Raw genomic sequence first — 13779 nt, 5'->3', positions numbered from 1 at the left:
CACTGCATGCAAGAGTCTGTTAGGGTGGCTGTCTTGCTTCTAGGTGTTGGGAAATTCAATTTAGGTCCCTAAAAATGAAAAGCCCCAGGACATCTCCGTGGCTTGGGATCCACAGGAGAGCATCATTGATGCTGGGGATATCTTAAACATGTAGAAACCCGCAGGACTACCTTAGACAGGGCACGGGGCACAGCACCTGGGGATGCAGAGTGGAGAGTTCACCACTACAGCCTGGAATCGCCTCTGTGATGCCTTCTTCATGATACTTGGCTGCCTTCGCGGCTGGAAGGCTGACGCCCAGATCCCAATGTGGCCACAGGCTAGCAGCTTGCTTCACCTTCCTGAACTGCAATTTCTCCATCTGAGCCTTTCTCCCAAGAGGAGTGTCCAGGCTCACTTAGCCCATATGGGCCAGAAACCCCGCACGGTGCCCGGCACACAGTAGGCCCTCGGCAGATGCTGCCCCCTTCTGCCTCCACCACCCTCCTGGGGCTCCCTCCTGAAACAGCCTCCCTCAGCGCCTCGAGTCTTGCACCCTAACAGGCTCTTGCATGCAGTGAGAGGGAGGCCCCCAGGCCAGCTGTCTCTGTTCAGAAAGACTTGGGGGTCTCCTTGACCATGGGCTCAGGGCTCGGACCCCAACACAAACAAGCCCCGTGTGCTGAAGAGAAGCAGGTCCTTTAGCTGAGGTCCAAAGGCTGTGAGTCCCACATGAGCCTGAAGTGGTGCAGGTGCCTGGTCACACTGGAGGTGTAGAGCTCGGGGATCTGAATGTGCTGTTTGCCTCGGACCTCAAACATCTCACAGGCTGCCTGGAAGAAGGTGGAGCAGACTGGGGTTAATGGTCAGCAGCAGCAGCATCCCCACCACTGGGGCTACCACTTTTAGGCCCTTACCATGGGCCAAACACTGAGCCGTGTGCTTTGTGTAACTTCTAAGCACACTTACCTCATAGGGTGACAGCAAACACTCGAAGAGGTGCCTGGGCTTGGCACATAGTAGCTATTGCTACTATTAGGAATGTTGTTTTGTCTTTGTTTTTGTTTTGAGACAGGGCCTCACTCTGTCACCCAGGCTGGAGTACAGCAGTGCCATCATAGCTCACTGAAGCCTCAACCTCCCTGGGGTCAAGCAGTCCTCCCACCTCAGTCTCCCAAGTAGCTGAGACTACAGGTGTGCACCACCAAGCCCAGCCAATTTTTTGTATTTTCAGTAGAGACTGATTTTGCCAAGTTGCCCAGGCTGGTTTTGAACTCTGGGGCTCAAGCGATCTGCCCACCTCAGCCTCCCAAAGTGCTGGGATTTCAGGCGTGTGATACTGCGCCCAGCCATTATGAATGTCAATATTGACATGATCTTGTATCCTCATGCCCACACTGGGAGAGGTCTGATTGTCCCCATGTTCCTGCTGTGGAACCACATGGAGGAGGCCTATGTCATCCCAACAGCGCAGAAGCACAGCCTGAGTCTCTTCTTTGGCTGAGCCAAGGGCGTGCTGGAGAGGCCTGAGAGAAGAAGGAGCAGCCCTTGTGACCAGCGCCTTTTCAGTTCAGAAGGAACGTCTCCTCTTGTTTACGTGACTTGGCTGAGCTTGCTACTTCTGCTTTGAGAGTCCAATACCACGATCAAGACTTTAATTATCCCCAATTTACAGATGATGAAACCACATTGGGCAGGAAAGAAAGTCACCCCAGGAGAGCGAGTTGGACCTGGGCACTGGCTGAGGACAAAGTGGAATGATAATTTGGGATGTAGCTTGTTAAGGAGCCTCACAAGTGTTCTTGTGATCCAGGTGTTGAGAGGATAGAGCAGAAAGGTTGCCAGGGAGATGCAGGTAGGGTGCACTGCGAGAGTAGGAGAAATTAAAGAGAACATGCAACAAAGCCTTGGAACACCGGGAGGGGGATGGACCACCCGGTTTTGTGCTACGGGAGAAGAGAGCAAGAAAAGGAATCTGTGTTCAATCCTGGCAGCCTGCAGGAGAAGCAAATGCTCTTCATTTTGTTCATCAGCGGCGAGACTGGCATCCCTGTAGCTTTGGGAAACCAGGCTAGTGTGGATGCCAGCTCACTCCAGCGGGCCTGACTGGGAGACCTTGGGCTCGGGTTCTGGTCTGGGGCTCCTAGGCCTGATGGGAGGACAGTTCACCCCAGGTTTCCTGTACTTCAGCTCGTATCCAGATGATGGTAATTGTTGAAATGAGAGACTCAAAAGAAGCTGGAACCTGAACTTTCTTGTTGTCCCATGTGGACAGCTGTGTTCAGTTTCGGGTTCTACCTCTTGCTGTCTGTGTGTTCTTAAGAACACACTTAAGCCTTTCTGAGTCTCATTTTCTTCATTTATAAAATAAAAGACATAACATTTATGCCAGATATTGTCCTCAGGATTAAATGGGAAAATGAGCAAGCCTCTTGTGCATTCCCCTGGCATCCAGTGGGTGGAGGCCAGAGAAGCTGTTAAACATCCTGCCAGGCACAGGACAGCCCCCATCACAAAGAATTGACTGGATCCTGATGTCAGTAAGGCAGAATTGAGGATCCTTCATGTGGGGGAAAAAGAATAAACTCAGAAGCTTGGCAGATCTCAATTCAAACCCTGGTTGTATCACCTCTAGCTGAGTGACCTTAGGCAGGTCTATGAACTCTCTGACACTCGGCCTCCTCATTGGTAGAATGAGGTAGATAAAAATGCCAAGCTCACCCAGAAATAACCGCATGCATATATGGTCAACCGATCTTTGACAAGGTCATCAAGGATACACAATGTAGATTCTTTTATTCCTTTACTTTCTTAATAGACTTGCTTTCACTGTACTCTAAAAAAAATGCACAACGTAGAAAGGAAACTCTCTTCAATGAATGGTGTTGGGGAAACTGCTTGAAAAAGAATGAAATTGCACACTTGTTTTACATCATATACAGAAAATTAGCTCAAAATGCATTAAAGATTTAAATGTAATATCTGAAACCATGTAAATCCTAGAAGCAAACATAGGGAAAAATCTCCTTGCCATTGGTCATAATTGGCAATTTTTTTTTTGCTATAACACCAAAGCACAGGCAACAAAAGCAAAAATAAATAAATGGGACTACATCAACCTTAAAAGGTATTACACACCAAAGGAAACCATGACAAAATGAAAAGGCAACCTACAAAATGGAAGAAAATAGTTGCAACCCATATATTTGATAAGGGGTTAATTGAAAATATATGAGGAATTCACACGACTCAATACCAAAACTTAATAAATACATCAATAACCCAATTAAAAATAGGCAAAGTACCCCAATGGACTTTTTTCTCCAAGGAAGACATACAAATGGCCAGCCAGCATATGAAAAGGTGCTCAACACCACTAATCATCAGAGAAATGCAAATCAAAACCACAATGAGATATTGCTACATAGGATAGGACAGCTGTTATAAAAAATGACAAGAGATAACAAGTGTTGGCGAAAGCATAGAGGAAAGAGAACCCTTGTACACTGTTGGTTGGAATGTAAAGTGGTATAACGTTCATGAAAAACAGTATGGAGCTTCCTCAAAAAATCAGAAGCAGAACTACCATACAATTCAGCAATGAAGTTAGAATGTTGAAGAGAGATCTGCGCCCCATGTTTATTACAACACTATTCACAATACCCAAGATATGGAAACAGCCTAAGTGTCCAGCAACAGATGAATGGATAAATAAAATATATATAAACAATGGACTATTAGCCATTAAAAAGAAGAAACTCCTGTCCTGGATAAACCTGGAGAACATTACGCTAAGTGAAATAAGCCAGACACAGAAAGACAAGTTTTGTATGATCTCACTTCTATGTGGAATCTAAGAGAGTCAAACTCATAAAAACAGATAGTAGAATGGTGGTTGCCAAGGGCTGGGGGTGGGGAAAATGGGAAGCTATTAACCAAAGGGTGTAAACTTTCAGTTATAAGATGAACAAATTCTGGAGATTTAATGTACAGCATAGGTGGTAATGGACGTAATAAATTTGATTGTGATAATTGGTACACAATATATACATATATGAAATCATCACATTGTATGCATTAAATATACACAATCCTTGTCAACTAAGTATTTAAAAAATTTATTCTTAAATGCCTAGGTCATAAGAATTCTGATAAAGACAACAACATACATGAAGGGACCTACTACACAGAAGGTCCTAAATAGGTTCGTTTTGTTTTATTTTATTTCAACTCTGGCAGATGTAGACTTATTGCAAAAGAATGTAGAATACACTTGTGCACAAAGCATTATCTATATGATGATTAAATATCCTGCATACATGCCATGCCATTTCTATTCCTCATTCAATGGATAAAAAAAGCAGAACCAGCCTTCTGGTGGTCACAAAACATTTTGACATGAGAAAGGCTGATCATGAGCAATTTGGCAATGTACAGCCCAGAGCATGCATGCCCTTTGACCCACAGCTACCATGATGTCATGTCTAGCGATTAGTCCTAAGGAGATGATCAGAGATGTGTAAAGAGATTTCATTCTAACAGCATCCTCTGTAGTGGTATATGTCAGGGGCTGGCAAACCATGTCCAGAGGAGCAGGCTGCATCTAGTCCACCACCTGTTTTTGTAAAGTTTACCAGAACACAGTCATGCCCATTCATTTACAAATTGTGTATGGCTTCTTTCCCTGCAACAGCAGAGTTGAGTGTTGTACCAGAAACCTATGGCCTGCAGAGTTTAAAATATCAACCCTTTGGCCTTTTATAAAAAAAGTTTACTGACTCCTGGTGAGTACATTAAGAAAAAGTTAGAAAAACCTAAATCTTCAAGAGTGGAGAATTAGAAAATAAGACATGTTGTATATAAGACAAACTGTTTGTGTGTGTGTTTATTTCTAAATATATTATTTTGAAATAATGTTGTCGACATATGTTGCAGGTCTTAAAAATTGTTCAATATATAGTGTTAATCAAAAAACAGCAAATAGTAAAATGTAGACAGAACGTGATTGTGCATTTTGTGCATACACCAACAGAAAAGGGTGCTGGGAAACCTGTGGACCAACATACTAAGTGTGGTTCTTTTGATGGTGGTTATCATGGATTTTTAAAAATCTTCCTGGTTTTCCGTACATTCTGACTTTCCTCTAATGAGTATGAATAAATACGTATTTCTTGAGGAATGTGAAAATAACTTTATCTTCCCAGATTTCTCATAATTGAAAATGTTGGAATAAATGGTCCTGGGACAGATCTTTCCACTGAGAAGGGCAGAAGGGAAACCCTGGGGATTCAGCTGGGTTTCTGTTGCATTTCTAGTAACACACAGTTGTGAAAGGCCAGTGTTGGCCACTCCCCAGGACAGTCTGGGGTAGAGGAGGCCAGGATTTAACTACTTGAGGTACCAGGGAACAGATGTGGCCACAGCCCTTCCCGACTCACTGTTTTCCCTTCCACAGTCCCTGTCTTCTCTTCACTGATGCACATAGATGCTTGACCAGAGGAGAGATTTAGTTTTCATCCGAGGATTATCTGTTATGTTGCAGTTCTGAAATTCCCATAATGTTTAAGCTAGAACACAAGTGATTTCATTATCTCCAATGTGTATGGCTTGATATAAATATATTCCATTATGTAGCACCTTAAATCCAGATAAAACATAAGGAATTTCTATTCCATGTTTGTATGATCAATGTTAATAATATAAGAAAATCTAAAAAGAAGCTATTTCCTATATTACAGTATGAAATAAATATGCTGAATGATTTGTTTTGGGGGGTGGAAAGGTGTAAGACTGAAGAGGGTGCCTGTGGGGAACAGTGATAGGAGTCCTTTCTTAAGGGTTGGGTTTTACATATGTCTTTTAAAATAGACGATATCACTAATAAATTATCTGTGGGCATCATGAAAAAAGTGTATAATGTACAACTTTATGAGCTTGACAGTTGGTGAAAACTTTTCTGTTTAAAATTTTATTTGGCCCTCCCCAAAAGAAATGTTTATTTATGAGTATTAGGATAGTTCCAGTAGTAATGCCTCAAAAGAACCAGGAGGTACAGTGTTGTCTAAAATGTGGACTCAGGAGCCAGACTGCCTGGCTGTGCAATTAGCCTTGTCATTTCCTAGATATGTGGCAAGTTAATTAACTTCTCAGTGTTCTTAGCTGTAGAATGGGGATAATCACAATATACATCTCAGGGTTATATTAAAAACTGAAAAAGTTAATTTTGTAAAGCACTTAGAGTGATATCTGGCAAATAAAAGTGTTTATAAAAGTAAACCCTATGAAAGTGTTTACTCATTAAATACAATAATCTGAAACCATTAGTGATTTAAACATTTGTGGCTGACTTGGTAATGTTTATGAAAATAAATACTGTCTTTATAATCTTTGACCTTATTTTACTCCTAGGAATTTATTGTCCAGTAAACATTTTCACAGGCAAAAATATTACTATAAAATCATGTTTATTACATCAATCTGTGCAAAACGAAAAAATACACAATTAAAATGGCCATCAAAAGGAGTATTGATTAAATGAATGATAGTAAATCCATTCATTAGTAATCATATTATCCAAAAAGAATGCGGCATATTTATGTGACACGGGAAGATCCACAACTAATGTTAAATGGTAAAAGATATAAAACGTTATGCCCAATAAAATACTTTCTGTGAGAGAATATGTTAATTTATGCAAGTGGCGCCAATGTGGAGGGTTTATGCTAATTTCATTATACCTCACAGACAGACCTGGGCTCTCCCACTCATCATCTATGTGGCCTGGGGTAAGTCATTGAACTGCTGTAACCCTCAGCTTCTTCATCTGTCAGGCAGTGATACCCTGACTACTCTGCAGGGTAACTCTGAGATTTAAACGTGATCATCCCAGAATATGCCTGGCAAACAGTAGGAGCTCAGAACTTGATGTTTTTTTCCTACAGCAACTGCTGTAGGGGATAGTAGCTAATGGAACATGTTGGTAAATCCTTATATATAGCAAATATTGTAGAAACATAACTACATGCTACTATTTTTTCAAACCCTCCCCCCACCCTTTTTTTTTCCCCTGAGACAGAGTCTCACTCTGTTGCCCAGGCTGGAGTGCAGTGACACCATCTCGGCTTGGCTCACTGCAACCTCTGACTCCCGGGTTCAAGTGATTCTTGTGCCTCAGTCTCCCAAGTAGCTGGGATTACAGGCATGTGCCACCATGCCCAGGTAATTTTTTTGGTATTTTTAATAGAGATGGGGTTTCTCCTTGTTGGCCAGGTGGGTCTCCAGCTCCTGGCCTCAAGTGATCTGCCTGTCTCGGCCCCCCAAAGTGCTTCCTCAAACCTCTTCTATCCAGTAAAACAGCCTCACTGGGTCCATGGATATCATGTGGCTGCCTCACATTTTTACTTTATAAAAGGTCATCCTGAGGCATGTGAAAGCATGAATGAAAACACTTTAGGAACAGGGCCACAGGTTTGCATGAGGCTTGTCAGTGCACCTCCAGGATGAAGACCAAAGGAATTGTGCAATTTCTAGTGGAATCATTTACACTTAAGATCTTATTTATTTATCAAAAGACTGCTTGCTGTGAGGTAGGAATTCTTAACCCCAATTTGCAGAAACTGAGACTTTGCCTGACACCACAGAGCTAGGAAAAGGTGGGCATAAGATCCTCACCAAGTCTGACTTCCAAAGGAAGATTTGAAAAGAAACCTCCTTGCTACCTGCCAAATCTCTGTAGAGCCAGCAGCCATGTTCCCACATGAAACAGGACAATGACAATAGCACCAGGAATACCTAGTCCTGGTCAGATGCCCTCATGAGCTCAACTCCGCAGGATGGGGACACCGGGCCCTGCTTAGGGGAAAGGAAGGGGGTTTGTAGAGGAAGCCCAGCCAGCCAAGCAACCAGAGATGGGAAAAACCCACTGGGAGGAACTTGCTTGCTCTAGCTGGGCTTTGCAAAGAACAGGAAAAGATGAGTCTGCACAGACAGAAATGGTCTAGAATGGCTGAATGTTTCATGTAGAACTTTTATGATTAATACACTTGTACCATTTCTTAGAATCATTTGCTTATTTAATTCCAGTGTATCAAGTGATAATTTTGTTGATATTTAGAGGCCCCTCAGTTAATTTCTGTGCGATTTTTGATTATATTTAATAAGGAAAATAATATGAAATGTCTAAGAAAAAAAGAAACAAAGCCAATTATTCCTGAGAATGTTTAAATTTATTGAAGTACACTTGTTAATTTTTAGTATAGAACCTACATTTCATAATAGAAAACCTTGGACTTGCCAGTGGTAGCTGCTGGAATGAGGTGTTTGTCCAGTACATCCAGAACATTGCCACAGATTAACTTTAGCTCAGTCTCAACCTGAAAAAATAAAAATAAATTTAAAAAAATCAGATCGTTGAAGTCTAGAAATTCTGTAAATTATTACACATTCTATGTACCTCTGTTTTTGTGGAAGAGAGCTTAGTGTTACAGAGAATTCGTTTCCCTCTCCAAACTCCCTTCCTCCCTTTTGACACAAAAGCAGAGAAAAGCTGCCTCTCCGTTAGCAAAAGTATCTTTTCCTTTCCGCACGCAATTACTGCCTCTCCGTTAGCAAATGTATCTTTTCCTTTCCGCACGCAATTACTGCCTCTCCGTTAGCAAATGTATCTTTTCCTTTCCGCACGCAATTAAGTGCTACACACACACACACACCACCCCCCACCCCAACACTCCCTCACAGTCCAGCGGAAGAATCACCAATGACTGAAATTAAACACCGATGCTTCTCGGTAAACACTGGTCAATTACATGAATATTTCACAAGGTAGCAACTATTGTGTCCATTTACTTGGGAAAACAGAAGCTAAGACATTAGCTGAAAGATCATCCCCTTGAAAGAACTTAATAAGCAGAGCTAGGATTTCAAGCCAGGCAGGGTGCAAGGGACAGCACAAAATTCAAACCCAGGCAGTTTGCCTTCAGTACTTATATTCCTAACAACATTCAACAGGCAATCCCTTTAGGGGAAGAGATCAAGAACTAGTTAAGATACCAAAAATCTGTGGACTAAAGTAACTATTGCCACTCATTTATATTCATGTATAATGCTGAAAATGTACGCCACCTCTTAAGGCACATACCCAGTTTACTTTTTTTTTTTTTTTTTTTTTGAGAGGGAGTCTCACTTTGTCACCCAGGCTGGAGTGCAGTGGCATAATCTCAGCTCACTGCAACCTCCACCTCCCGGGTTCACGCCATTCTCCTGTTTCAGCCTCCCGAGGAGCCGGGACCACAGGCGCCTGCCACCACGCCCAGCTAATTTTTTTGTATTTTTAGTAGAGACGGGGTTTCACCATGTTAGCCAGGATGGTCTCGATCTCCTGACCTTGTGATCCACCTGCCTCGGCCTCCCAAAGTGCTGGGATTACAGGCATGAGCCACCACGCCCAGCCTATTTTTTGTTTTTTAGACAGAGTCTTCCCCTGTCACCCAGGCTGGAGTGCAGTGGCCCTATCTCAGCTCACTGCAGCCTCTGCCTTCCAGGTTCAAGCAGTTCTCATGCCTCAGCCCCCTGAGTAGCTGGGATTACAGGGGTGCGCCACTGTATCGGGTTAATTTTTGTATTTTTAGTAGAGATGGGCTTTCACCATGTTGGACAGGCTGGTCTTGAATTCCTGGCCTCAAGAGATCCACCTACCTCGGCCTCCCAAACTACTGGATTATCGGTGTGGGCCACGTGTGGCCCAACTCTACTATTTCAATGAAGCTCCTGTACCCTAGGTCATCACTGACTTCCCAGTTGCTGAATCCAGTTGTCTTTACTGAGTTGGTCCTTAATTTAACTTTCTTCTGCATTGAAGCTACTGACTGACCACAGCATTTTGAAACTCTGTTCCTCTTATTACTGTGATTCTAGTTTCCTTATTTTTCGTCTTATCTCTTAAGTCTGTGGTTTCTCAGACTTCCTCACAATTCATTGCATATTTTAAAAACTCAAAAATATAAACCTCCTGAGCAGTTCAAAAATAATATACCTTTGAAATTTTTTAAACTTTTCGCAGTTGCAAGAATAGTTCAGTGATCACCAGTTGTTATCATTTTGCCATATTTTCTTTGTCTGTGTGTCCCTCCCTTTCTACCTGCCCCCACATATATGTATATCTATGAATATTCATGTTTTTTAACTTTAATAAATTTTCTCCCTCTACAATTTGAGAGTTAACTGCAGATTGCATAGCACTTTACCCCTAATTTCTTCTATATGTCTGCTAAGAATAAGGGCATTTTTTTTTTTTTTTTTTTGAGAATGAGTCTCACTCTGTCACCCAGGCTGGAATGCAGTGGCACAATCTTGGCTGACTGCAACCTCCACCTCCTGGGTTCAAGCGATTCTCCTGCCTCAGCCCCCCAAATAGCTGGGATTACAGGTGCCTGCTACCATGCCTGCCTAATTTTTGTAATTGTAGTAGAGATGGGGTTTTGCCATGTCGGCCAGGCTGATCTCAAACTCCTGACCTAAAGTGATCCAACCTCCTTGGCCTCCCAAAGTGTTGGGATTACAGATGTGAGCCTCCATTCCCGGCCTCTTTTTCCTTTTGTAATTAACAAGTGATCTATGGAATGATAGAAACAGTGTGAATATTCTGTCCCATAATAATCTTTACTTAATGGTTGCATCTGGATTGCCCCTTGCCCAAATCAAATATTACTATAGTGATTAGAAAATGGAGACTTTTCTATTTTTTCTGTATTTTTTCTATATTGTCATTCTTCTGTAAAGATTTTTTTATACTCCTTTTTTTTTTTTTGAGACGAAGTCTCACTTTGTCACCAGGCTGGAGTGCAGTGGTATGATCTCAGCTCACTGCAACTTCCGCCTTCCAGGTTCAGGCGATCCTCCTGTCTCAGCCTCCAGAGTAGCTGGGACTACAGGGATTCGCCACTGTGTCCAGCTAATTTTTTGTATTATTAGTAGAGATGGGGTCACACCATGTTGGCCAGGATGGTCTTGATCTCTTGACCCCATGATCCAGCCACCTCGGCCTCCCAAAGTGCTGGGATTACAGGCGTAAGCCACCGCGCCTGGCCCTATACTCCCTTTTTACATTTTTTTTCTTTTGAGATGGAGGTTCACTCTGTTGCCCAGGCTGGAGTGCAATGATGTGGTCTTGGCTCACTGCAACCTCCACCTCCCAGGTTCAAGCAATTCTCCTGCCTCAACCTCCTGAGTAGCTGGGATTACAGGTACCTGCCACCACACTCGGCTGATTTTTATATTTTTAGTAGAGATGGGGTTTCACTGTGTTGGCCAGGCTGGTCTTGAACTCCTGACCTCATGATCTGCCCGCCTCAGCCTCCTAAAATGCTGGGATTACAGGTGTGAGCCACTGCACCTGGCCCTTTTATTTTTTTTTCTTTCTTTATTTTTTGAGACAGGGTCTTCCTCCGTTGCCCAGGCTTGAGTGCAGTGGCACGATCATGGCTCACCACAGCCTTGGACCCCAGGCTGTCTCAGCTCACTGCAACCTCTGCTTCCCGGGTTCCAGTGATTCTCGTGCCTCAGCCTCTGGAGTAACTGGGAGTACAGGTGCTCACCACCATACCTGGCTAATTCTTGTATTTTTAGTAAAGATGAGGTTTCACCATGTTGGGCAGGCTGGTCTCAAACTCCTGGCCAACATGGTGATCCACCTGCCTTGGCTTCCCAAAGTGCTTCATATTGTTAGCCCTAATTTTAGTCGAATTCCATAGCGTTCTTCTTCTTTATTTTTATTTTTTATTTTTGAGATGGAGTCTCTATCTGTCCCCCAGGCTGGAGTGCAGTGGTGTGATCTCAGGTCACTGCAGCCTCCACCTCCGGGGTTCAAGCAAGTCTCTGCCTCCGCCTCCTGAGTATCTGGGATTACAGATGCCTGCCACCATGCCCAGAAAATTTTTGTATTTTTAGTAGACACGGGATTTCATCATCTTGGCCAGGCTGGTCTTGAACTCCTGACCTTGTGATCCACCCGCCTCAGCCTCCCAAAGTGCTGGGATTACAAGCGTGAGCCACTGCGCTCGGCCACATTCTTCTTTCAGTTCACATTTGGATATCCTTTTTTTCTACAGTGAGAACTCTGGTAACAACATAAATAAATGCAGTCATTTGTTCGGTTGTACAATATATGCATAATGAAAATTAGAATACCAATAGTATTTCCAGCTACAAACCTACTAAGTTTGATTTAATATTTGTTTGCAAGTTTTTGTGTGCTTACCTATAGGCCACTAAGGGTGTGCAGTCTAAAATTACTTAAGTATCTTTTTCTTACTGGGCGCAGTGGCTCACGCCTGTAATCCCAGCACTTTGGGAGGCCAAGGCGGGCAGATCATGAGGTCAGGAGTTCGAAACCAGCCTGGCCAACATGGTGAAACCCCATCTCTACTAAAAATACAAAAATTAGCCGGGCATGGTGGCGGGCACCTGTAGTCCCACCTACTTGGGAGGCTGAGGCAGGAGAATCAGTAGAACCTGGGAGGCAGAGGTTGCAGTGAGCCGAGACCACGCCACTGCACTGCAGCCTGGGTGACAGAGTGAGACTCCGTCTAAAAAAAAAATCTTTTTCTCTTATATCTTTTTTCTCTTTCTCTTTCTGTGGTAAAGTTATTGGTGTAATAGTCAATTAAATTTATGTATTCCTATTGTATTCAGTTGTACTTCTCACCCCTCATCCTTGTTGATTTTATTTTACTTTTGAAATATATTAAACATTAATATGGTTCAAAAGAAAAAATCTACATTTTATAATTGCAGTAATATTTGATTTAGGAAAGAAAAAAATGGATGATGAAACCGTTGAGGTTTTACTCAGAAGGTATACTGAAAAGTCTTATTTCTTGTCCTTCCCTTCCATTATCGTTAGCTTTTAGTTTATCTTAGTTGTCTTCATTTTTGCAGGTATAAGCAGATACATATTATATATATATTCTCATTTCCCCTTTCTTGTACAAAAGATAGCATAGTATCCATGCTGTTGTACTTTTAAATACTCTTCTGTATCTTGCTTTTATGGAGATTTTCCTTATTTTTATAGCTTTGTTTAGATTCCTTAGGTTTGGGGCCAATATCCTATGTCCGAGCATTTAGGCTGTTTCCAGTGTTTCACTTTCACAGATAATGTTGCAACCAATAACCTGTGTGTTTGCTTTCCATATTACTTATGGAGATGTACCATCGGGGTAACTTCCTGGAACTTATACCTGGCATGTCTAAAACAGGGCATCATTTTCCCAAAACTTTTTCACTTTCATTTGACGATACTGAATGGCACCATTATCTAACCTATTACTTATGCAGAAATAAAGGTATCATCATTTCCTCTCATATCTAGTTTGTCAGCAAATGCAAATTATGTATTCTTAGCCTTTCATTTTTTTCTACCTTCATTTTCTTATAGATCTTCTTAGTTGGTTTATTATACTAGCCTCCTAACTAGCCTTATTTCTCTCCTAATACTCCCTACTGCTACTAGACGTGTCTGTCGTAAAGCCAAATATTTGTTCATTTCACCCAGACCTTCCTTTGTCCAGACCTTCCGTTTCCTGGCCTCTACCTACTTCTCTAGCCTAATCTCTAACCACTTCTAACCATAGTGAACTACTTGTAGATTCCCCAGACATATCCTGTCCTATCAAGCCTCTTTTGCACTGGAATGCCTTTTTTTTACCTTCTACATTTCCTGCTTTCTTTGTTTCTTTTTTTTCTTTTTTTTTTTTTTTTACCATTTTTGTGGAGAATGGGGTCATGCTTGTTACCAGGCAGATC

The 13779-nt window shown here is 42.3% G+C and overlaps 1 protein-coding gene across 11 annotated transcripts in view; it reads right to left on the bottom strand.

Annotated features, from left to right (window-relative positions):
• Window positions 1–8182: 8182 nt before the first annotated feature.
• The window catches only part of LOC129016554 (ribosomal protein S6 kinase beta-1-like), a 35986-nt gene continuing 30389 nt past the window's right edge, over window positions 8183–13779 (bottom strand). For all 11 annotated transcript variants that reach the window (XM_063655442.1, XM_063655447.1, XM_063655438.1 and 8 more), the window contains one exon: window positions 8183–8351. In XM_063655442.1, coding sequence (XP_063511512.1) covers window positions 8347–8351 — 5 coding nt within the window. In that variant the 3' untranslated portion in view covers window positions 8183–8346. The remainder of the gene's footprint in view (window positions 8352–13779) is intronic.

This window comes from Pongo pygmaeus, chromosome 19, assembly GCF_028885625.2.
Source record: "Pongo pygmaeus isolate AG05252 chromosome 19, NHGRI_mPonPyg2-v2.0_pri, whole genome shotgun sequence".
Taxonomy (NCBI): Eukaryota; Metazoa; Chordata; class Mammalia; order Primates; family Hominidae; genus Pongo; species Pongo pygmaeus.
This window is presented reverse-complemented; position numbering and strand designations above follow the sequence as displayed.